At 43.4% G+C, this 24,938-nt stretch overlaps 1 protein-coding gene across 1 annotated transcript in view; it reads left to right on the plus strand.

Moving 5' to 3' along the window:
* The window catches only part of cacna1bb (calcium channel, voltage-dependent, N type, alpha 1B subunit, b), a 135,663-nt gene that overhangs the window by 79,424 nt on the left and 31,301 nt on the right, over positions 1-24,938 (plus strand). Inside the window, 12 exon segments of the mRNA XM_034546505.1 lie at positions 1,658-1,720; positions 5,149-5,901; positions 7,516-7,721; positions 8,745-8,880; positions 10,534-10,663; positions 11,130-11,189; positions 11,363-11,469; positions 17,602-17,698; positions 20,105-20,265; positions 21,230-21,367; positions 23,849-24,050; positions 24,496-24,660. Coding sequence (XP_034402396.1) covers positions 1,658-1,720; positions 5,149-5,901; positions 7,516-7,721; positions 8,745-8,880; positions 10,534-10,663; positions 11,130-11,189; positions 11,363-11,469; positions 17,602-17,698; positions 20,105-20,265; positions 21,230-21,367; positions 23,849-24,050; positions 24,496-24,660 — 2,218 coding nt within the window.

A 24,938-nucleotide genomic window follows, 5' to 3' on the forward strand; every position in this document is an offset into this window, starting at 1 on the left:
ATTCTGCGCAGCCCTCTATTCAGATAATGAAGTGTTTATCTTTGATTCACACTCGCTCCCTAATTGCCGTCCTCTTCAGTAAGAAATGGGTCAGTTAGACTGTACCGATGGGTCAGGAGCTGTTCAAAGGTTCACACGCAGCCGAGTGGAGTTTCAACACGACGAAAATGAGAATGGGTTGCTGACTAGACTAATGTCAACGTTAGCTTGCTAATATGTGACCCGTTTAAACTAAGGAATACAAGAGGTAATAGGGAATTCGACATATCTGTATTAAAATGAATGCTGTTTAATAATAATAATAATATAGATCTCGAAGATAGACAATAACATAACTTTATGCCGATGACATTAGTAAGCTAAATAATGTCAGTCAGCATACATTTTCAACCCGGTCTCAGTATCGTAAACCCAGCCACGTCATTATTAGACAGTAGGAGCAAATGTCTTCAGATGAATAGCAAGAAAATCCAAGAGGGTGGACGGGTGGGTCGGAGAGGAGGGTGGACGGGTGGGTCGGAGAGGAGGGTGGACGGGTGGGTCGGAGAGGAGGGTGGACGGTGGGTCGGAGAGGAGGGTGGACGGGTGGGTCGGAGAGGAGGGTGGACGGGTGGGTCGGAGAGGAGGGTGGACGGGTCAAACACACTCAGGACTTTCAACCAGGAGACCACTGAATGTGTCCCGGGGGAAAACAAGTCAACGATGACGATTTGACCTCAGTTGTTGTTGTTGTTACTTACTATTTTTTAACCCAAACCGTGTTCTTTTCCTACTTTGTTGGAAACCTACATTGGCGAACTTTAGAAAAGTGACTGTATGTGTGTTTCCTGTGAACACAGAAGTTTACTTGTAAACAAAAACGACACGACGCATGTAGAGCCGGAGCTGAAGCATGATGCATGCCAAAAATATAAATGTTGTGCCTCTTCAAATTTTATTTTTGAAATTGAAGCGCCTTCCTGTTTACTCATTGCTCTTGGACAGCCCCACAGATGTTTCCCAGTGACAGATTTACACATTACTAAAGTCTTAACTAGCTCAGACTGTGCTTATGTTTTAATGATGCAACCTGATAATCACTATTTAGAAACTAGCTAGGAGTCACTAAGGACTTGGTGAAGGATGTAGGAAGCTGGTGCAACATATTCCAGCTCTGGTAATCACTGCATTTCCTGTCTTTATTGTTATTATGTGTTCCTATGCATACTTTGATTTTTACATTGACAACTGCCTTTATTGTAAATGCTGTGTGTTCATTATGTGTGCTGTTCAGAGGAACACAGGCTTTCATTACAAAATACCCTTTTATCTTTTTATAAATTAAATAAAATAAATCCCTATGAAAAAAAAAATGTCAATCTAAAAATAAATTTTAAAGTCTCAGTTTTACTCATAGAAGATCATTTCAAGCAGTAACTTATGCTTTTCCTATTTTTGGAATGAAACTCCTGAACACTTTTCAGTTTCAGTTTTTTTGTCTTTCTAGAAATGTCTCTGCTGACGAACACGCTTTTGTTGCCGTTGTGTTATTGACATGTTGCACAGTTTAGTCCTGCACTGTAAGACAGGAGTGGACAGGTGGTGACTGACAGACAGACCACCTGTCCCTTCCAGATTTGTGTCTCATTTTTCTTTTGTTTTTGTTCTGCATGTACAGTTTTGTAAAGCAAAATCGAGAGGCACTCTCTCGCAAGTCGTCCATCAACAGCATTCAGTCACCGTGAGTTATCACTCTCTGTTACAATATTCTCCTCTCGTCTCCTCGTCTCCTTGTCTCATCTACTCCCCTCTGCTTCCCTTGGTTGCTTTCTTCTTCTCTCCACACCTTGTCTCTTCTCCCTTCTCCTTGTTTCTTCTCATTTTCCTCTCCTTATGTGATCCTCTTTTATACCTCTCCTCTTTTGTCCTCAATTCCGTGTCTTCTCTCATCCCATCTCTTCTCCCATTCTATTTCCTTGCCTCCTTTTCTTGTTATCACCCACCTCTTTTCCCATTTTCCCTTCGTCCTCTTCTTTTCCGCTCCTTTACTTTTTTCATCTCCTTGTCGTCTCTTTCGTCCTTGCCTCCACTCTGTTTTCCCCTCCCCTGCTCTTTCCTTGTGTCCTGTCTTTTCCTCCTCCTGGTTTCCTTTCCTCTCTTTTCTTTTACTGCTTCCTTTCCTGCCCTGTTTTCCTTCCTTCCACTCGTCTCGCCTTTCTTCTTCCCTCCTCGTGTTCTCTCCTTCCCCTTGTCCCTCCTCTTTTTTTTCTCCTCCTCCCATTTACTCTGGACCGTCAACAAACTGAATGTCTTCATTGCTGGAAAAGTGTGATGTATTTATGATTCTTGTATAAAAAAAAAAAAAGAAATAAAAAGCAGCCATCACAAAGCCTCACAGAGCAGAAAGCCTGCGAGTCCAGTCCGGGTTCAGTTGCTGATTGAAAAACCCGCTCTGGTCCTCTGTGTCGGCGCCGACAGTTCCTCATCTCCCGCTCCGTGCTCTCTGATGTGAATCATTTGGGTATAAATGTTTAATTTCCCTGAATGTTTCCATCACCGCGGGCGGTTTGACATTTATTTGTTATCGAAGACCCCCAGGACATCACTTTAAAAGATATATGAGAGCCAAAGTGTGCTCTGCTGTCTCAATTGATTTGAGTGCAGTGAGGCTTATTTAGCACCTCACCTGAGATAACGATACCGTACGTTCCTAGATTACGCAGAGTGGCTGTAATTTCTCTGCCCTTTGTGTGTGTGCTTTCTTAATACAGCTCACTAAATAACACTCCCGTCCCCCTCAGTGTTCCAATCCTTCGCTTTCCTTTCTGTGAACATTGAAACGCTTACCTGTATGTCTGCTGCTCACCTGTCTGTGGATACCTGTCCTGTGTCCTCTGTGTCTTCTGTCTGTCTTTTAGGAGTTATTCTGTCTACTCCTCCCCCGCCCGAGGATTCTTGAGGTACAGGTGACCAGATGGAGCAAACTTAACTAACCCATAAAGCCCGATGTAAATAAATCATACTGCACAGAAACAGTATGCAATGCCTCCAAATATGATAGATGGACACATAAAAACAAATATTTTTATGGTGTTTTGACTCGTTTCACATCTTTAGAAATACCCATGTCCAAAGAAACTGCACAGTCGCTAGAAAAAAAAATGTCATTGTAGGTTTCAAACCACGGATATGTTTTTTTTTAACCTTAACTAACTTAAACCAAACCTATTGTTTGTCGGTTTATATGAAATGTGTTTATGAAACGTCTACATTCAACGTATCCTGTGGTTTCCAGAAACGTATGAATGGCAATATTGTTTCTGGCATCTGGATTTAAAAAAACTACAACAAATCCCATTTCACCTATCGACGTGATCTCCCACCATATTATTCACAACCCGGGAATCAGCTCGTTAAAGACGACAGGAGTGACCATCACCCACAGCATCTTGGTCACACCTGACCCATCTACACATGAACAAAAGATCTCTGTTTCAGTTTACTTACGTGCCAGGTTAGCAGTGCCAACTTTTGACAGCAAAAATGATACAAAATCTATTTCCCGTTAGCGGTTAACCAATTACTAAAATGAACACAACTGCCTTCGCTGTTTTCTTTCCACATGGTGTAAATAAAGACGCTCAAAAACGTTGCACATGATCCGTGATGATCAACCCAGACATGATCTCTTTCAGGGGAGGTCCTTCTTCATCCTGACTTTGTTTTGGGATGTACAGTCATATAGTAGCTTTGATTTTTGCCCTGACTTTTCCACACCATCTCCAGTTGATGAAGTGCTTGTATCAGTATGCTCATGCTAGATTGTGGTATATAATTGGGTTCACCTTTTTTTTTCCAAGGCTAAAATCACAACTCTCACATGCCCGTCTGTACAATATGGAGTTATTGGTTGCTGTAATTGTTCCCCTCCTCCATACTAGTCGCAGAAAAATCCCTTCTTAAAACAATTTCAGTGTAAAAGATGAATGCACACACAATTGCAAACATGAATTGTAGATCAGCTGAAGCTAATATGAGACTTCAGCAGACTGAATTAGACAAAGGAAGCGGTTATTTTTAATAACCTTCTTGCTTAGTCATAGTGCTGAATATTTGTAATAACCTCAACCAAAATGTTCAAATGCATTTTTACACAGACAGACTATGGATTTTGTTCCCAATCTCTGATATTAAATCACATTCAGAAGGGAATTATTTGTGGCCAGTAGGAGGAAACACAACAGCAGCCACTACAGTATCTATCGTCAGTTTACTTGATGAGTTTCATGTCAGTGTTGGTTGACTTTGAACATGTGACCCTCATTTCTGAGGGTACAACCTTCACAAATGAACTTGTGCCACACGATGCAGTTGAAAACAGCATGAAACAGGCTTGATGCAGGCTGTTGTATGCATCTGTATTAGTCCATGAGAAGCCTGCAGCCACCATCAGCTCTTAGTAGTTTGAACAAATCAAAAGGTGGAAGCCTCGAAATGCAATGTGTGAAAACACTGCCGATATGATCTCCCTTTGGTGTTTCCTCCTCCAAAGTAGTTCAGGGAAGAAAAGTTTTTCTGGAGATGTTTCCCATTTTTGACATGAACGCCACACATCTGGTATTTAGTAGCGGTAAGAATCAATTAAAAACATATCCATAAAAAGACCCAGTCAGTCTTCACTGGTAAAAAAATAATAATAAAATCCCACAATACTATGATTGAATTGTTCTGCTTCTATCAAAGTATGGCAATACGTCAATGTTGAGGACCCAAAATAAGACATACACTTCCCATGATCATGTCATGACAACAGCATGCAACAACCATCAGCATTAGACAAACTGTGCCATCTTACAGTCGGTGTTGGGAAATTACAAATATTCATATTTTGCTGTGGAGGATTTGAGCTACTTTCTCCACACGACCCTCAAAGCATGGTAAGTGAAGGCTTTACCATGGTGAACATGTGTGCTGACGCATCCATAGAACACCTCGCGTCGGGTTACCTATCTGGTTACCGATTGTGGCGTGGCTATGGATGAAGCTGTGGATGGTGATGTTCTCCCAAAACCCATAGGAACAAGAACTCAAAGTGTATAAAGTGTTTCTCTTGTCATTGTTTGTCCCTTTCCCATGATCCCTCTCTGTGGCTTTGATTCATATGTGCAGTAAGGAGCAGCAGCGCTCCGCAAAGGCCATGTCAGTGTGGGAGCAGAGGACCAACCAGCTAAGGAGACACAACGTACGGACGAGCAGCGAGGCTTTGTTCAACGAGCTCGACCCGGAGGAGCGCCTCCAGACGTCCTCCACCCTCCATCTGCACCCGGACATGAAGACTCACCTGGACCGGCCTCTTGTGGTGGAGGCCAAGAACGGGGACAAACCCGGCAGGTCACCCGAAGGAGCGTGGAAGGAGTCGGGGGATCCCCGGCAGCAGGACGGGGTGGGAGACAACTTCCACACGCACACCAGGAAGCACCACCGGCACCGCGACAGGAACGGGGAGAGCAGGGAGGGGGGCGAAGGCCGGGGAGGGAGGCACCACACCCATCACAGCCGGAGCAGAGATCACAACACCGACGGTGCCCAGATAAGAGAGAGGAGAGGGGAGAGCAGCCACAGCCGCGACGGAGGGCAGGGACACCGGCAACACCACCAGGCCGGCTCCCCTGAGGAGGAGGCCAATGACTGTCGAGGAGGAGAAGAGAGGGGCCACCGCCACCATCACTCCCATCGTCCGCCAAAGGAGGGGAACGGGCTGATGGCGAATGGCGCCCAGGGAGAGCGCAGGGGGAGGGGTGGAGGAGGAGGAGGGGACAGTAATGGAGAGAGGAAGGGACGCTGCTCCCGTATGGTCAGAGCTCAGTCTACTCTGGATGGAGACGACTGTAAGAGGAACAAGAATGGAACCAAAGGCCACAGGTAAAGACTGCACATATTGACCAAAAGCCAACTCATACAGGACTCTGCCCTCGGCGATGCTCTCACAGTATGCAGCACCCCGCTTCCATCTTAAAGTATCGCTCCTCATGTTGTTGTGTGGCAATGCAATAGATGAGTGCTTGTTCTCTCCTTGTGGCGACGTGGTTGAGCAGGGTTGTCCTTCAATCAGAGGATCGGAGTTTCGATCCCCATACACCGCTATTTCTGCGGTGTATGAAAGATAAGGACAGGTGGCACTTTGCATGGTAGGGCCTGCCATCAGCGTATGAATGGGTGTGAATGTGTGTGTGTGGGATGTAGTGTTAAAGCGCTTTGAGCGGTCGGAAGACTAGAAAAGTGCTCTACAGTTTTATCTATTATTTATAATAACAACGTATCGGACGACAATGTGAAAACAATGTGAGTCGTAGTGATGAACCTTCAGAGAATTATCACCTGAATCTGCAGCTCCCCTCAATTCTATGGAGGTTTACATGGGTTTTTAGCTGATTGTTTGTGTCGGGCTTTACTTTACTGTAAAGCTGTTTTCAAAGTAAAAGCTTGAAGAAAAAAAAAAAGGCTTGCACACAAAGTAGTTATTATTTAGTTGAGATCAAAAACTGAGCGAAAAGAACATTGTTCTGACAAGGAGGCCGATCAACATAAACGGTGATGACATGTCAGTGTTGTGTTCACATTCGTTGCCCTAAAGAGGCAGAAAAACAACCTGTTATTGCAAGTTTAAGGTACGGTGACATTACACCTCCGTCTCCCATTTCGTTCTGTGTAAACCCCCACAACAGACACATCCAAGCAGCCGTTTTCTGCTTCTCAAGTGTCGGCATTTACCTTTTTTTCTTTGAATTATGGTGCATGGCCAGCCAGTAGAAACACTGATGCAATGTGTTATTATTTTAGTATCACCATGAAAAGTAAAACGCTACACTACCAGGCAAGGAACAGCAGCGTCACTCTCACAGACCTGCGATCACTCTACTCGATACCAAACCGTGAGATCACATCCAGTTTCAGGCTGTTGAACTAATGAGATCGTACCTTGAACAACAATCCTTCCTACACCTGGTTCTTATTACTTATCGGCCTTTATTGTGTTTGATTTGCATTTTCCGGCTGATCTTGAACCATCAACGTTCTCTTCACCGTCCACCAAGTTTAGTTTGCAGTTGCAGAGTCTTGCTGAATTTTATATCTTCTTTGCCTGTTTTGAATATGTGTTCATGGGGTATAACGGTGACACGTCAAAACATCGTCTAAACGCTCGCTACAGCTCTCCGATTGGCTTGTTATGTATCTGACTGGGCCTAATTAATTCTCTAGTGGATCTTTTAGACTTACATTTCATATTCCACAACACTGTGTAAGAAATATTAAGAATAATTTACTATATCAGTTTGTCTCCATAGAACAATATAACTGAGTGCTTGGATAGCAGTAAACAGCTTCTTCGAGCCTGCTGCCACATAAATTGTGGTCGGTCTCCCAGGAGGACAGAGAATCGTACTCCGATGGATCTCATTTGGCAGAAAAAGCGTGAAGCATCCTGAGAGCGGAGTATAATGATGTCTGTGATAAGACACACTTCTCTTTTCCCAGGGAGAGGCAGCCGGATTCTGAGGAGGAAGGCCTCGCCTCCAGTCCTCTGCAGCCAATGCGGAGCACCTTGAGTCTTGGAGAAAAGCAAGAGGATGCTGACAACCAGAAGAACTCCACCAGGGCCAGCCAGGCCGGCCTCAACAGCAGCGCCATCCTCATCCCCGTCACCATCACTGCCCCGCCCGGAGAAACCACCATCATACCCAGTGAGTCACTGTCACAACAAGTGAGGGAGCAGTGGGAAGGAAAAGTTTTGCTTTTGAAGTTTTTGAACATTATTCACATCAGTTATCAGATTAAAACCCTTTATTATCATTTTTACCACTCGTCATCACTTAGTCATTAAGGCTAATTAAGGCTAATTAAGAATACCACCAGAGCCCCAGATCTCAGCAAAGAAATTAATGAGTAAAATCTTATCATATACAGTAAAGGTAATAATTGATGCCAAAAAACTACCATGTTGTGGAAAAAAAAACTGTACTGCACTGTTGAGTATGACGAACAGGCTACATGTTAAGCAGGTTAAATGTTTCTTCATTTCATTATTTTAGAGGGACAAACACTATAGAATTGCACAGGTCATCATGTTCACCATCTTAGCTTAGCGTGTTAGCATGCTAAAATATTTTAAAAAATAGCTTATTAGCTCTAAACACACAGCTGAGGCTGTTATTAGTTTTTGCAGGTGTTCTCTGGTAACTCCCAGTAATATTTTCGTAATCTGAAAAAAATAATAATACGAATTAAATTATCTGCCCAGCTTTGAAGAACAAGGTGGACGTTAGCTACTAGTTTAAAAGAACTATAGCTGTAACAGCGGCTTCACTTCCACTCAAGTAGTGTGTGTTTGATTGTCAAGTAGTTGATTAATAATAATAATAATAATAATAATAATCATCCATTTAATTTATATAGCGTTTTTTAAGATACTCAAAGACACTGTGTTACATGTTACATTATACACCGTAGACAGTTATGGGGAGCAATGCAGGGTTAAGTGTCTTGCTCAAGGACACATCGACTAGGATTAACTAAGATGTTTGTTTATATTTCATGCTTAGTCAACCACCATCATAGGAGAAATGTCCAATTAGTAGAGTTATTGATTATACATGTTTATGGATGCAGAAAGTAAATACAATCATAAAACAACTTCAAAAATCCTTAGGAAAAAAACAGTTTGTGCTTCTTTTAGCTAATGAGTGTGTTTATTTTTTCCACACCAGTGAACAATATTGACTGCGACAACTTCCGACTTGGTGAGGAGAAGAAAGACCTGGAGGAGGATGAGGAGGAGGCAGCTAATGGGCCTCGGCAGATCCTTCCCTACAGCTCCATGTTCATCTTCGGGCAAACAAACCCGTAAGTCATAACTGCGAGGGCACTTCAAGGGCTGACATAGACTAATATTGATAGTTTGGGTTGAATTAAGGACAACAGAAAGTTCATAAAACCCACTGATGAAAAGGATGTTTTACTATGTACAGCAGGGACAAACTAACCAACATCACATGGTGAATCCCAAGATGTAGATTTTATTAAGTTATTTAATTCACCGACCTTGTTAAAGCCATCCAAGAAACGACGAGCCATATATTACATTTTTATTTCTGCTTTCCTGGTGGTTACTGAGTAAACATTTTTCATCCTCATTTCCACAGGAAACCCACACATACCTTCAATACTTTGTTAGAGGCTGTATATCTCGGGTTGTGGACCAAAATCAATAACATTGACCGAGAAGAAAAGATGACGAGCAATATCAAATTTCAACCCTCTGGCTACAGGAAGTGGTTATCAGGATGTTCCTCTGATTCTGAAGGAACAAAGCTGGTGCAGTTGATTGAAGCTCTGGAAGGGGCTGAACTCACGCTTATTATCCAGAGATGAGTGTTATGACACTCATCATGAGACTCCGGCTGACCAATGGTGTGTGAGGTTTTCCCAGGAAAACAACAAGCTCTTTTCTACTTACGAGTGACTAGTTAAAATTCTTGCCTCAGTGAATACTTTCAGGGTACTATAAACGCCTCATAATGCGTGCAAAGGCTCTGACATGTCACCGGAAGAAAACTGCTGCCTGGCTACTCGGCCGTTCTGCTGGGCGATGAGAGAGAAACCCGATGGAGTCGGCTATTACCAAGAATTGTTTTATTGCACTACTGTGCTATGGATTGTTTATTAGAACAAATTATGTTTAAGCGTAAGTTACAAGTACACCGTTGTTCCAAAGATCAACATAGTCATTTCGTCAGTTCTGCCGGCACAAATCTTGGATGGTTGCGTGAAGCGAGAAGTAGTGTTGAGTTGGATCAGAAGACGCGGGAAGCCAGCGACACATCTGGTTGTCCACAAGGTCTTCAACTTCTGCCTGTGGGAGAGTTTCTCCCGCATTCGTTATAGTTTAAACCCTCCTTCTGCCATCCTGCCATTGTATAACCGCAGTGAGAGCTATGTCTCGCTGTGATTCTCTTCTATGCTGATGATGTAGTTCTGTTGGCTTTAGACCATGACCTCCAGCGCACACCGGGGTGGTTTGCAGCTGAGCGTTAAGCAGTTAGGAAGAGCGCCAGCACCTCAGATCTTAAGCCAAAATGAAGGGTTGGTGTGCCAAGTGAATACGCATCTCAGGATCTGAGGAGCTGAGTCCGAAGAGGAAGCACTTGATCTACCAGTCTATCCACGGTCCAAACCCAAACTCTTGATTGGGACTGACATAATATCCATCCTGGGAAGCACAGACAAAGTACTTAGTTGTTGTTTAGTTAGTTTTGTGTGTGTGTGTGTTGTTTTTAAACCGTCTCTTTGAAAGTTGTTACATGTTGATTCCATTAAAAGACATTGTGAACCTAGATGTCCCGTTTGCTCCCCCTGAGGCTGATACACACATTGTTTTGACAAGGAGGGATATGCATGTTCTCCTTGGCCTGATATCCGAGGACGTCGCCTCGTGACCTACTCTGTGCATACTTTTTTACATTGTGTGTGTGTGTGTGTGTGTGTGCGGTCCTGCAGTGTGCGTCGGCTGTGTCACTACGTGGTGAACCTGCGCTACTTTGAAATGTGCATCCTGATGGTCATCACCATGAGCAGCATCGCCCTGGCAGCCGAGGACCCCGTGCAAGCCAACGCGCCGCGCAACAACGTGAGTCAGACAGACATCTAGACGTCATGAATAAACATCTGGAAGTACACCTCAAACACACTGCTTGTCAGACACGCAGTCACACATGAGGATTCACGCACACAACACATTTCCTTTGGGCCGACCGGCTGATTCATTCAGACTGATTCAGTCCTTCCTCTAGGGGCTCGACAGGTTGCCCATATTAAGGAGCACAAAAATACTTTTTGTTTTGTTTTGTTCAAATCTTGTCACACTGTTCAGGGAACAGGAGAGTGCAACGCTGACAGAGCTTGAGACCTCTGACGGGGCAGAAGAACATGTTGTGCATAACTGGCCCATTCTCACACACACACACACACACACACACACACACACACACACACACACACACACATACACACACTTCCAAAGTGTCTTCAATATCTGTGACTGAATCTGACGACTTAACTCAAAGGATATTTTCTCTCGCTCTCTGTTCTTGTAGGTTCTCAAGTATCTGGACTACGTCTTTACGGGGGTCTTCACTTTTGAGATGGTGATTAAGGTGAGGAGGCTGTTGAAATGGAGGAACACTTGGATTTGAGCTCTGAAAAACCAGCTCGGTCCAAAAAACTGTGATGAATGTGCTTGAGAAGAGGCCGTACAAACAAACAAAGTGTCTTTGTCAGCGTGTGTGATTTTTAAAATGATTCTGTTATGTTTATTCTGTGACTCGAGATGATCGACTTGGGACTGCTCCTCCACCCGGGCGCTTATTTCCGTGACCTGTGGAACATTCTGGACTTCATAGTGGTCAGCGGAGCCCTGGTGGCCTTTGCCTGCTCGTAAGTCAACTTTTCCTTTGTTCACGCAGCGCTGCTCTCTAATCCCGGCAGAGCTTTGAGTGTCATGTGTTTCGGGGACGGATACCACCCCAGCACCACAAATGACTGGTTGTCTCGTGCGACAGTATTTTAAGCTGACGTCACCCTCTCGCTCGCGTCCTTCCCTGGAGCAGGCCAGCATGCCAACACCCTGGGGCTGGGTGCACCCGTCCCTGTGTTTCGCTCAAACAAACAACCGCAACGTGTTCTTCCGATTGCTTTTGCGCTGCCCCGGGTTGGTTCGCGGACACGACGATGTCAAACTGAACTTTCATTGTTACGTCAAGTCTCCACAGCCCCCTGTTGGCAGATAGATCACGCACAGTTTGGCTGACGGGCTCATGGTTCAGGAGGGAACAGACGTCTCTAAGCTGGCACCCAATTGCAACTCCCTCAAGATGAAATTGTTGTATGACTGTAGTTTGAAAGGTGCAAAGTAAGTGTGTGTGTGTGTGTGTGTGTGTCAACAAATTAAGATACTAGCAGTCATTTTTAAGCCTTTAGCAGAAGAGTTAGTATCATGTTTGTAACCTTCAGCTCATGATACCTTAAATAATATTAATCTGTGTTCAAAGCATCCTATTATATTATATATTATATTCTTATATGTTATCCATAGCCACAGTATAAAGGGAGTTAACGAGCCCCTTGATGCTTGCAGACCTGCATTCTGGGTCTCTGGAGTGAGAAGGTGATTACATGTTCCGTCTGATATTTCCAACCCGCCACTATTTCACGTCCAGTATCAACTCGTCCGTCCTGGAAGTGTGTCCACATTTAGTCACCTGCGTATTTTCCTTTGTTCTGCTTTCTGTCGCTCAGATCTCTTCTCTTTCGCCAGCTGTAGATTGATGCTTCTCTCTGTCTTATATCTGTTTCTGACTCTGTCATCTCTCTTTCACTTTTCCCCCCTTCCTCTTTTGTGTTCTGGCTTTGGATCGCTTTCAGGAGCCTTATGGGGTAATGCTCTCTCTGCCTGTGTATATGTCCATGTGTTGGTTTTTGTCTCCTGTTGTCCTCCCCGTCCATCTTAGCGAGTTTATAAATGCGTCTGAGGCAGCCTCCCTCCCTCAGCTAAATGTTTTGAACAAATGTCAGATTTTGTTGTTTGCTTTTCTTATCATCACCGCCACCGTCACAATCAAAGATACTGGCATTTAGTTTGTGTTACGTGTTTGTCACATTACATCTGCATTTGGGTTGCATAGGCAGAATTCACTGTTTTCCATCCGTCAGATATATTTTATATGTGTTCGTAGGAACAATCTACATAATGCACACAGCGTGGCAGTCTGTGAATCAGAAACACGGCGTACTGCCAGAGACACAAGCTTTCAGAAGAGTAAAATGTGTTCAAAATATTCATGAACACAAAGGATAACAATAATCCATAATAAATGCACAAGTAAAAAGGTGATAATTGAAAACTATTAAAAAGCTCTTAGACGCAGAATGACATTATAATAAAGATGCAAAGCGATGTAAATCAGTGTGTGTCCAACCACACATTCTAATTCATTCCAAAAGCACTGTTCATATACATACTTTCAGAGCATAATAGCATCGTCTCAGTCTCAATCCGGGGTTTATCAGATTCAAACACGTCCCCGACATCCCATATCATCTCTTTCATCAATTCACGTTGGTGGCATGTGAGCGTGTAACAGGCTGCATTCACACTGCAAGGCTGACAGGAGAGCCGGCTGCTGTCCGTCTGACACGGAGAGAACCATCAGCAGTCAAACGATCAGACGGGTTTGAAGGAAAAAACGAGGAAACAGAAACAAACTGTTAATATATTATCGTAAAACACAAACTGTCCGTTGTAGACATCCATCTTCGAGGCCGATGCTTCAGCTCTGACTGCTCACTTTCAGGTTCACCTCCAAATAAAAGGCTTTAAAATGCTTTGGCCAAACTGCCTCGCTGGAACCGTTCACGTCTATTTGAAAGAAATATGCAAATCAAGCCGAATTGAGCACCATCCATGGCTCTAAAACCACTCAGGCAATTAGGCAAAATCCAAAATGCCATGGACCTGAACTTACTCTAATAAAGAGACTAATTAACCACCAGCCGCAGGCTGATACTAACGTTTATAAAATGTATTCACATTTCCTAAAATAATTAATTAGTACGCTTATTTATACAGATATTTGAACAGATAATTTGGCCCCCGCTCGAGTCTCAGTTCCTCGGACACATTGAACCCATGAACCAGGCCCAGGGCAGCGACTCAGAAGCCTGAATCCAGTGCAGGTGAAATAAAACCCAGTGAGATTAAGACAGCAGTTAGCCTTGAAGTGACGTCAGGACTTAATGCGTTACATAACAGATTTGGAACCACATACTTTGGGAAAGTGGTTGACAGTGTCTTTAAAAAGCAGATCTGGCCGCGTTGTTTTGCCAGCTGCAGTGTGAACATAGTCATAAGTGTCCTCTCATCTTTGTTTCTCTCCCAGTGAAAATCTGTTCATGACTTCATGATCATCCTCATGCTATAAATGTGTCTTATTCCCTATGCGAGGGACACAACCACTGAAATATTTGATCAGACTTGTCTATTGCTTTGCTTTTTCACAGGGTAATTAGTTTAAGTTCTTCTATTTGTCTCTTGTCTTTGGTTTCTTTTTGATGTAAGTTCGAGAGGCCGAAGAATCTCACTGTATCTTCATGCCTGTGTGCTTAAAATGCTTATTTTGCTCTGTCTGTCTTTATATGCTTGTGCGCTCTGTGGGTGATGTTTGTGTATTGTGTTTGTGTCATTGCTTTTTTCTCATCAGATCGCAACAAAGCGTGGCCAGGTGGGAACTGTCCCTATCTATCTTTTGCTTATTGAACCCCTCTCCCTCCCCGTGTCCCCTTTTCCCCCCACATGTGATAAACCTGTTATCAACCCTTCTGAATAGACTTTGGGATATGACCATAAATCCCCCCTCCTTCCTTCCTCTCTGACCTCCTGTCCCAATATTGGGACATCCAGACAAAACGACAATATTGGGGACTCCACCTCCATAGCTTTCAGAAGACCAACACATTAGCTGCTCTCACGAACCAGCACTTAAATATCTTTCAATAATGGATTATAGCTTCTAACCTGAATATAGCTTGAGCAGCCTGTGTATGTCAGGAAAATATTGCTTTGTTTCCCCATCGAACACATTGTAGGCCCATTGTTCTGATTGCTGACGGAAAATAAATCACATTGTCGGCCCATTGTTCTGATTGCTGAATGAAAAACACTTTTATTGTATCGTTTTAATTAAAGAAAATAGAAATCTAAGTTATGATTGAACTAAATATATTTGCAAGTACGTTACTAAAATCGTGCATTGAAAACAGCCGGATCGAAGGAGCTGAGGCAGCGATGTGCTTCTAATTGGATGTCAGATGTTCCCGAAATATATAGGGGGAAGCTGAGATGATACGCGTCGTCATCATGATGATGAAGAAGAATGACCTCACATGCTTGGCTGCTGACCACATTTAAGTTAAATTGCATTTTTAACCTGTTGAATCTGAAACCATCAGGAGGGAAAAAAGGACATCTTATATGTTTGGTTCAATGACGGCGGCCCCTTAGCTTTGCACCAATTTGATGGAATACTGTCAGGCGTCGACGTAGGCGGAGACCTTATTTCAATGGACTTGCATGAAGCCGTAATATCGGCGTTCTGTCAGGCAGAGCCGACGGTCACACTGAGTCAGCAAGAGACCAAACTAATATTCACTGGGCTTTAAAAACCTTCCTGCTTATTGCAGCCAATTAGCTGCTCAGCTGCAACACATCAGACAGCAAGTAAACGCACCTGCAGATGCCGCTTTGGTGGGTTAGATGCCGCTGTGGTGCTCATTCTTCAGAACCACTAACAACAAGCCGCCTGCATGGAGCTGCAACACAAGTTTATCTTTTCCCTGCAGCGTAACCCCGGTACTCTGGCAGCCTGCCAGCTGCTGTCAATCAAACACAGGCACGCCCCTGCAGCCGGCTGGTAACATTATAATAATTTACAAAACGCATTTAAATGACGATAGACTGCAAAGAAAACACAAATGACAAAATGTAATTTCAGTTCAAGCACTCAGTGCTGAGTTAATGTGATCACACAACCTCGTATCCACACGCACACGCACACACTACGTCTTCCTTGCCCACGGGGCTTCTGAAAGCTATTGGGAGACTGTTCTTGCCGTCTCAATGTGTCGAGGTCCTTGAATAGCGAGGACTGGCATTGAGTTTGCAGATTGCATGCCAGGGTAACCAAGTCATCCACGCATGAGAGCTGCATGCCATTTTGTTAGTTTTCCGTTGAGAAAGGAAAAGGCCCACAATGTTTGGAACCATGCTTTTCTCCCCCAGCACCTACAGACTTTGTACACGTATTACAAATGGATGTATTTCATTATTTTAATTCTTTTGTTCGCCCAGTAGTGGGTAAATGGTCACATGTTGAGCTGTTGATTTTCACAAGTCCCTTCAGTCCCTATAGATACTTGCCAACCCAGTGTATTTTAAAATCGAGTCTGAAGGACTGATCCGGGCCTTCGTGAGAGTCCCTCTGTGTGGCACAGGGAGGAAAGGCTGGGATAGGAACTGATGATGCTTCATTTCACCGGTATACTAGTCTCCACATTATTTCATAGAAAGGAGCCGATACCTTATTTTCTTGGAATAGACTTCCGAATTTGGTACTTAGCATCGGGAAATAATGTCCAATTTCTCGTAAAGAAAAAATGACCATCAGGCAGTTACATTGACAATAGAACACAACTGGGTATTTTCTGGGAGGAACTGGACATGTTTTACTCAAAAGATCATTTTGGTATTCACGGGTAATAGGAAAATGTATTTCTGTAAAGCTATTTGTTGAATTGCATTTAGGCTACATTACAGTTTGCTTTACGGTGTTTTTGGTTTTGGAAAGCCGACAACCCGGAAGAGACCTATAAAACACAATTTGTGTATTTTTTTATGCTTGAACAAATAGCATTATTTGAACAGAAGTTGTTTTTGTCCCCTGGCTATGAAAACATTGGTTGGTCCGTAACAGAGCTTTTATACTCCATTTCTTTTCTCTACTATGTCCTTCCCCACATCCTTCACACATGAACATATTGCAATGCACACACAGATGTAGACACACTCTCAATTTCTACATCTAAGAATGTTTTGAAGTCAAGCAGAAACAAACCCTTTTATAAAGAGTGACAGACACATTATGTGTACATGTGACTGAATAATGAAAAAAAACCTCTTACACTCTCCTTGGCCAATGTCAGTCTGAGTGAATGATGGCTCAGCTGTATGTCATTAGCATAACAGCTAGTCCACCCCCCCTCACACACACACACACACACACACACCCCTCCCACCTCCCACTCTGTGACCAGTTAACAAAACCTGCAGCGTCTGCAATGACTGATAGCAGTGGTTCCTGCAAAGAAGCTGCCTCCTCAACCAGGGGCTGATCCTTTGTGCATTTACTCCACACAGTATGAAATGTCTGTATGTTATTCTACAGGAACAGCATGCTGGTTATATGCGATATGCTACGCTGCCGAGGTTACACATTAAAAATGGCAGTTTGTGGAAAAAGTTTCTGAATCAGTGGAAAATGCTCTATGAGTTAACGGCCTGCGTTGACATGTAAACAAGTATTTGCAGTAACATGTTTTGATTGCTGAAGAAGAGTTTAGAATGATGTAACAAACAAATGAAAGAAAGAGAAGAAAAGGAGTAAGGAAAGAGAAGAGAATACCAAAATATATCATGGAAAGAAGTAGAGACAGATGGAAAGAGGGAAGAACTGTGAAGTAGAAGAGATGGATGTGAGATGGAACCGGAGGGAAAATAAATGAGAAGGACAAAAGACAACATCTGATATGATACTTTTACACAGGACTTCCTCGACTGTTGCATGCGTCTGTAGAATAACATGAACTCATGCGCATGCATTCGACTAACAGAAAGAGGTATTTATCTGTGTGCACGGTACACCTGCTGGTGTTACTGGAGGACGGCTTGAAAGGGTTACCATGCTTTGTCGGTGACACCACACCGCCCCGGACTAACTGTACTCTCCATCTGCACAGAGGGACGAAGGGCAAGGACATCAACACCATCAAGTCCCTGAGGGTCCTCCGAGTCCTGCGGCCACTCAAGACCATTAAACGTCTTCCCAAGCTGAAGGTACAGTAATCCAATCTGTCACCCACCCGGTGCATTACGAGAGAAACAACAACGCAGAGCAGCCAGCTGGGGCCACATCCGGTGTCAGTCGCACACTTTCACGAGTCAAATGCATTTATAGTCCACCAAGGAGCGATGGACGTATCTGATTTAAAGCAGTGGTGCTTTAATTGAAACGTAGTGTCCCCGGCTCTCTAATGAAGCTCTGAGCGGTTTGACCTTTGGGGTGCTCTGTGTTGTGCAGAGACGGGAGAAGGTAAAGTCACACAAATTGGAAGTAAGTGACAGAAAATTGCCTCCTTTGCTGAAGTGGTGCTGCGCAGGGATGCTTATTCATAGGGCTTTTGTTCAGGAGGCCGCCGTTCGTGTCCCGTGCGAAACCAAGAGGAAGTGTTGACATCATGTGACTCGTACGTCCCTAGCTAGGCACGCGAGTCGTTAGTCAACATCAACCGCGCTCTTCTCCTAAACCTAACTAGGAGGTTGTGTTGCCTAAACCTAACGTCCTGTGAAGAAGGAAGTTTATTTAGTCCCCCCCAAACCACATCTTGTATGTTCACTATGTGTCATATTACGCCAGAAATGACTAAATAGAAACAGAAGCTGTGTGTGTTAAGTCATACTTTTGCAACAATATGGGCGATTGGAGTACACATAGGTCACTTGTTACCCCCTGTTCTTCTTTTTCAGTGCAGTTTATATTTGGTTTGCTTGGTTGTTATGGTTTAAGTGGCTGTTTTTGATCTATTAATACAATATTGCAACTTGGACTTGAAAACTGTACCTGCAGAATTGCCATCATTTTGCCAGTTAGCAGTCGCATCACAAGTTTCCTCTTTTATTGCTGACAAATTGCCACTCAGTTAAATACAAGCCATCTTTGTTGTGGTGTTCAGTAATTGCAGTTATGTTTTCCTCTATTTTGTCCTCCCTTTTACACAAAATATGTTCAGTTACTTGATGTGCTTACAAAGAAATGTTGAAAAAGAGAGGTCAACAGTGAAGTGGTCAACCTGAAGTAGAAATGTTAGAGAAACCTCATTGAGCGCTCAAAGTATTACACATTGTTCATATGTGAATGTATTTGTAGTTTAAATGATTTTTGGATTCTATACAACCGCTGGGGGGTGGCAGCGTTTGACTTTTTGAAATTCTACGTAGTGCCTTTAATATAAAGAACCTCAATGATCGTATGTCAGGGTGAGACTCTGATCATGGATTGTGACCCTCAGCTGTTGCCTCTGATGCAGAAACGAATGGATCTGACAAAAGATGAAAGACCTGATTGGAGTAATAGAAGTGAGATGATTGAGTCAGATCCGAGCTGGCAGACAGACGCGCATCCACAACCCCTCTTGGATGCTTGGCCGGAGCGGCTTGACGGACAGGCTGGTAGAGGAGGGGGGAGGGGAGGAGATATGCTCCGTCCGCTCTCCGGAGACAAACCCCTCGATGGCGATCACTCATGCGGCAGCGCAGTCATCGGTTAGATTGCACACATGTCAGGATAGATAGACGGAGCAGTCCATCTCACAGAGAGATCACGGCACAAGCTGACTGACGAGAAGAGCTGAAACAAGAGTGTGACAGGCGCAGAGACAGACTCCATGCAAAGGTGTGTTCATGTACTCCAGCAAGCATCCATTTGTCCTCGGACGTCGTGACAGCCGGGGGAAAACAGGGCTGGGTTTGGAGGGAAAAAAAAGGTTTTAGTTGAGCTGGAGTATAGTCATTTAGTGACTGCCGTTGAAACTATTATTTTCACTTTTCAGCCAAATTAATGCTCATATTTTAACCTAGAACCTTTGCTGCCATACCATGAGTGGCCACTAAAGATAAATACATTTGGAAGCAAAGATAAGCAGAGGCACCGTATCCAATTCCTATTGTACATGATTAGAACATGTTTGCTGATGGAGTTTAGGTTTCAATGCATAACAGACTAACACATTTATTTTGAATGAATGAATATGTAATGTGGAGTTGTCATTTGTTCACGCTGCCTGGGTGGCAAGCTCGCATGTAGGTCCTGGGATGTGTTGTCTCAGTCCAAAGGAAGTTGGGGATGTCTTTTCTTACAAAGTGGGCAAACAGCATCATATCTGTAATCGGTAATTTATCCAACAAAGATGAGTGTACTTCCACACACTGCGCCTCAGCTACCGCGCCAGTGTTTCGAACTGTTTGAATATTTAATTGCCCCGGATGTTTGACCTGAAGTTTGGGATTTCTAATGGAGTGAGTGACGGCCCTAATTCAGAATGTTCAATTCAACACAGCAAATCATAAACCAGTTATGGTTAAGCTTCCTGAGAATGGACAGAACTCAATCAATGCGACACCTTGCCTTTATCTGTGTGTGTGTGTGTGTGTCTGTGTGTGTGTGTGTGTGTGAATATTTTCCAGGCGGTGTTCGACTGCGTCGTGAACTCTCTGAAGAACGTTCTCAACATCCTCATCGTCTACATGCTCTTCATGTTCATCTTCGCTGTTATCGCCGTGCAGCTCTTTAAGGGCAAGTTCTTCTACTGCACCGACGAGTCCAAGGGTCTGGAGAAAGACTGCAGGTACGTGGCCCCAGCTGACCCACCTTCATGCCCGAACGTCTTCAATTCACACTCAACGAGGTCCAGTGAGAGAGAACATCACGATAATGTATTGCGCTATGATTTAGTCCCGCATATAGTGAAGTATTGTGAATATCTCAACAATATTCATCGGCAGTTTTCAAATTGAACTGGATGATTTAGAATTATATATACTCTTAATAATAAATACATGTTCTTCTCTCAGTTCAATTAGAACAAGGGTTGTATTTAAAAATTAAAAAAACAGAAAAATAAACTATGAAAATAAAGTATTTCATTTAAGAAAAATGAACAAAAGCTTTAAATTCGGTTCATTCAGGGGTGAAGTGATGCTAACCCAAAACAAGATGATTTCATATCTTTCTCTGTGTGCAAGGACTACATCTGAGGCTATTGAAACCACTTATTTCAGCTCTATTCTCCTCTGTTAACATCGTAACATCATTTCGGATTTGAGTTGGTAAAAGATGTGTGCTTTGTCTCGAAGTGGTGCTTCACATTGGTGCTTTTAATAATCACCACGGTCTTTGAACCTATGAGACATACTGGATTTGAACTGTCTATTGTCCATTTTTTCTCTTTTTGATTTCACTGTTATTTCATCAAGCTTTCTTGACTCCACTTCCAGGGTTTATTTTCGTCAGTTACTGAGTAAAGTTGGGTGAAGGGAGAGGTGAGCTGATGTGCCGGTTCTCTTCAGAAAAGTCAATCTTTGAACCTATGAGACATACTGGATTTGAACTGTCTATTGTCCATTGTTTCTCTTTTTGGAGAACGCCATGTGAAGAAACTTCTCTGACTCGCGTACTCACACCTGTGTTTATCAATACCTACTTGTCTAGAAGGTCCGCGGTCCACCTATTAGTGACCCCCCCGATTTTTTTTCTCAATCTCTTTTAATTTTGATGATCTAGTATTTTCCCCTGCCGTCTCTCTCTGTCAGGGGTCAGTTTCTGGATTACGACAGGGATGACGTGGCAGCTCAGCCCAGAGAGTGGAAGAAGTACGAGTTCCACTACGACAATGTTCTCTGGGCCTTCCTGACGCTCTTCACGGTGTCCACGGGGGAGGGCTGGCCACTGTAAGTCAGAACAACCTCCAGATCACGTCTACACCTCGTACTTAAAACGTACTTTACAGATGCAGTGTGCAGCTTTCTGGGGGGGGGGGAGTCGATCTATCAGCAGAAATGGATTCATTAGTGTATAATCACCTGATACTGTTTTTGTTAGATTAGAGTCATATATTCATCGGGAGCGGGTTGCCCGGCATGTTGCGCCGCCATGATTCTACAGTGGCCCAGAACGGACAAACCAAACCAATCATGTGTTTATGTTACCATGCAGGCCACCGTAGCTCTCCAACACACAGTGGTAAAACTTCCGTTGCTCCTTAAGTCGTGCTATTATGGTATGGACGGCCTCTGAGCAAGTCGAATGGTGTTACCACCGTATTGCATTCGTTGGCTCAGGTTACAGCAGTTTGGAAAGGGAGGAGTGAGCTGAAGGGGTTTTCTGTTGTTTGCAATCTGCAACCACGCAGACAAAATGCAATCAAACGCTACACAATGTCCCTTGAAGTCAGCTTTGTTCAGTGTTTACAAGCTGAATATGAAACGAATAAATCAGGAATAAATTGGGTTCAAAAGTAAAGATGACCCCAATACAACAGTTTAATATATAATCTTGTTGAAGTGTTGTTGAATCATTTCTTCTTCTTCACGTCAGAACTTCCTTCAGTGACTTGCCGTGAAAAGCACTCGGCACACCTGGAGGCCGATGGTACTGATTTCTCCCAGGCTTAATTACGGTGCGCTTCCTAAAGATGCAATCAAGGCTCATTGCATAGATATCTTCAGTCTGCTCTTCTCCGCCTGAGCTAAAGTGACACAGGCAGATGCATTACCATTATCATCATCATCATTATCATCATCATCATCATCATCGTCATCATCATCACCATCGTCATCTCTGTCAAGGACTGTTGATGGCTGTTTATTTATTTCATTCATTGTATTTACCTGACGATGAAAAGTAAATTGTTGAACTGAGTCAGCTGGTCATCACCTAAAATCACTCACAAGCGACAGCACAGTTTCTCGTTTACATATCGTATACGTATAACGTTAAATAAGTATTTTCCATTGCTTATGATTTGGCATACTTATAATATCATACTCCACCAGTTACAGCTCTGTTACTTTTCTATAATGAGAGTCAAGCATTCTAATTAAAGGTGTGTTCATTAGTAAACTAACAAACTGCTAACCCTAAAAATTTACAAATGCATCGATACTCGACTAAAAGATCCACGATCAAAATGAACTGTCGTGACTTGTTTGTGGAGAGGAGTTGAGCTGATAATACACCCAATAACAATGTATGATGATGATGATGATGATGATAGTATTTAGTTGTCAGATCGTGTCTGAAATTTACCTTCAAAAGAAAACAAATGAAGACAACATCTTCAAGACCCCTATTTGGATTTAATATTTGGAAATTTCCTATTATTTCTATTTTAGGATACCTAACCTCATTCAATCGTGGAACCCTGTATCTCCGATTTTATAACAACAGTTCGTATTCACTGTTCAGCACACGGTTGGAGTCAGAGACGATGTTGTGTGGACGTGTTACGCGCTCTAACATCCCCTCACTTCCTGCTGGACTCCAGGGGGACTTGATGATGACACTTTCTCACCATCATCACTGAGCATGTGCACTTTTCGAAAGTTCCAAAAAAACACATTTGCACACCGCCACGAATTCTAAACCACAGTGTGCAGACGGCGCTCAACAGGTTCGTCAGAGGACCGTGGAGCGCTGGCTGATTTCACAGCAGGAGAGTCATTAACTCACCGAGACGCCTGTCACATTCTGTGAGCCGGTAGGAATGAGGACACTGGGCCCACAACTGCACCGCCGTCTCCTCCGTTGAAGGTGCACACGGGGCACCGGACTGTGGCGTGACTCACTCCATCTTTATAAATATCCTCAGTGAGGAGCGTATGGAAGCTCTACGGGGCAGGTTGGCTGGATATTTTGGGACCGGTTCCCTGGATATTTCTGGACGCATTGATTTCACTGTTATTTCATCAAGCTTTCTTGACTCCACTTCCAGGGTTTATTTTCGTCAGTTACAGAGTAAAGTTGGGTGAAGGGAGAGGTGAGCTGATGTGCCGGTTCTCTTCAGAAAAGTCAATCTGAGGGATTTCGGCATCTTTTAAAGCTCCACTTGGAAGATTAGTAGAGCGCGGCTGGCTCTGAAATAGATCTGTGAAGATAACAATCGCATAGAAAGGAAATGACTATTTTGATAATCAATTATTCAGTTTTTCTTTTAATTAAAAAGGACACACATTTGATAGATCCAGGTTTTCGAATGTGAGAGTTTGCTGTTTTCTTGGTCTTTCTTTGGCATTTAATAATTCGTTTTTTTAATTGTTGATCAGACAAAACAAGTAGTTTAAATATGCATTTCCTTGTGTGTTTTATAGTCTGGTTAATTGGTAATGAAAGCATGACAGCCTGAACTCATTGAGATATTTTTTTCTTTTCAGGGTCCTGAAGCACTCAGTGGACGCCACTTATGAGGACCAGGGCCCCAGCCCAGGCTACCGCATGGAGACGTCCATCTTCTATGTGGTCTACTTCGTGGTGTTCCCCTTCTTCTTCGTCAACATATTCGTGGCTTTGATCATCATCACCTTCCAGGAGCAGGGGGACAAGGCCATGTCGGAGTGCAGCCTGGAGAAGAACGAGGTGGGAGGACGCACTGTGAACACAGCGACAACCTCTCTTCTCGACATGCACAAGCTGATATATTTCTGCAAAAGCTCTCGTTTCTGAAAACGTCACAAATGTTTTTTCTTCGTTAGAAGTCAAGAGCACACGCTGATCCACTTCCAAACATCCTATGTAACGTGAACTCAAACAGAACGAAAACAAAACAGTTTAAAAAGAAAGCAGGGAGGTTTATCCTGTCTACCAGGACTTTGTTAAAATCATGCCGTTTTTCTTCTCTGTTAAGTGTTGGCTCGTGATCAGAGAGGCTGATTTTGTAGTCTCATCTTTTGATTTAACACACCACTTAGAAGATTCTCATGTGGCGTGCCAACTGTCTTTTTTTTTTTTTTTTACTTTTGAAGGCGCACCAGAGAAGATTCATACACAATTATAATTTCTCTTTCGTCTCTCCATCAAATAGAGGGCTTGTATTGACTTTGCCATCAACGCCAAGCCGCTGACGAGATACATGCCGGAGAACAAGCAGTCCTTCCAGTACAAGATGTGGAAGTTTGTGTGTCGCCCCCCGTTCGAGTACGCCATCATGACTTTAATAGCCCTCAACACAGTCGTGCTGATGATGAAGGTCAGTGATTCCTCCTGCCAAATGGCGCAAAGCACCATATTTCTCTCAGATCCCTCTAAGCCCCAACAATAAAAGTGTTTGCAATGGCTCAGCTGCTAGTGTGATGTGCAGGGCACTGTTGAAATATTCAAGGAGATTGCAGAGGCAGTTTCCATGAATCTGTACCATTTAATAATTTAGCTCTGAGGCCGAGACGCAACGGCACAGTTCTGGCCTTGAGACATGGGCAACAATGAGAAATCAAACGTCCCCACCATCAACACCACTGGCACGCTTCA

The sequence above is a fragment of the Cyclopterus lumpus genome, chromosome 12 (genome assembly GCF_009769545.1).
Source record: "Cyclopterus lumpus isolate fCycLum1 chromosome 12, fCycLum1.pri, whole genome shotgun sequence".
NCBI lineage: Eukaryota > Metazoa > Chordata > Actinopteri > Perciformes > Cyclopteridae > Cyclopterus > Cyclopterus lumpus.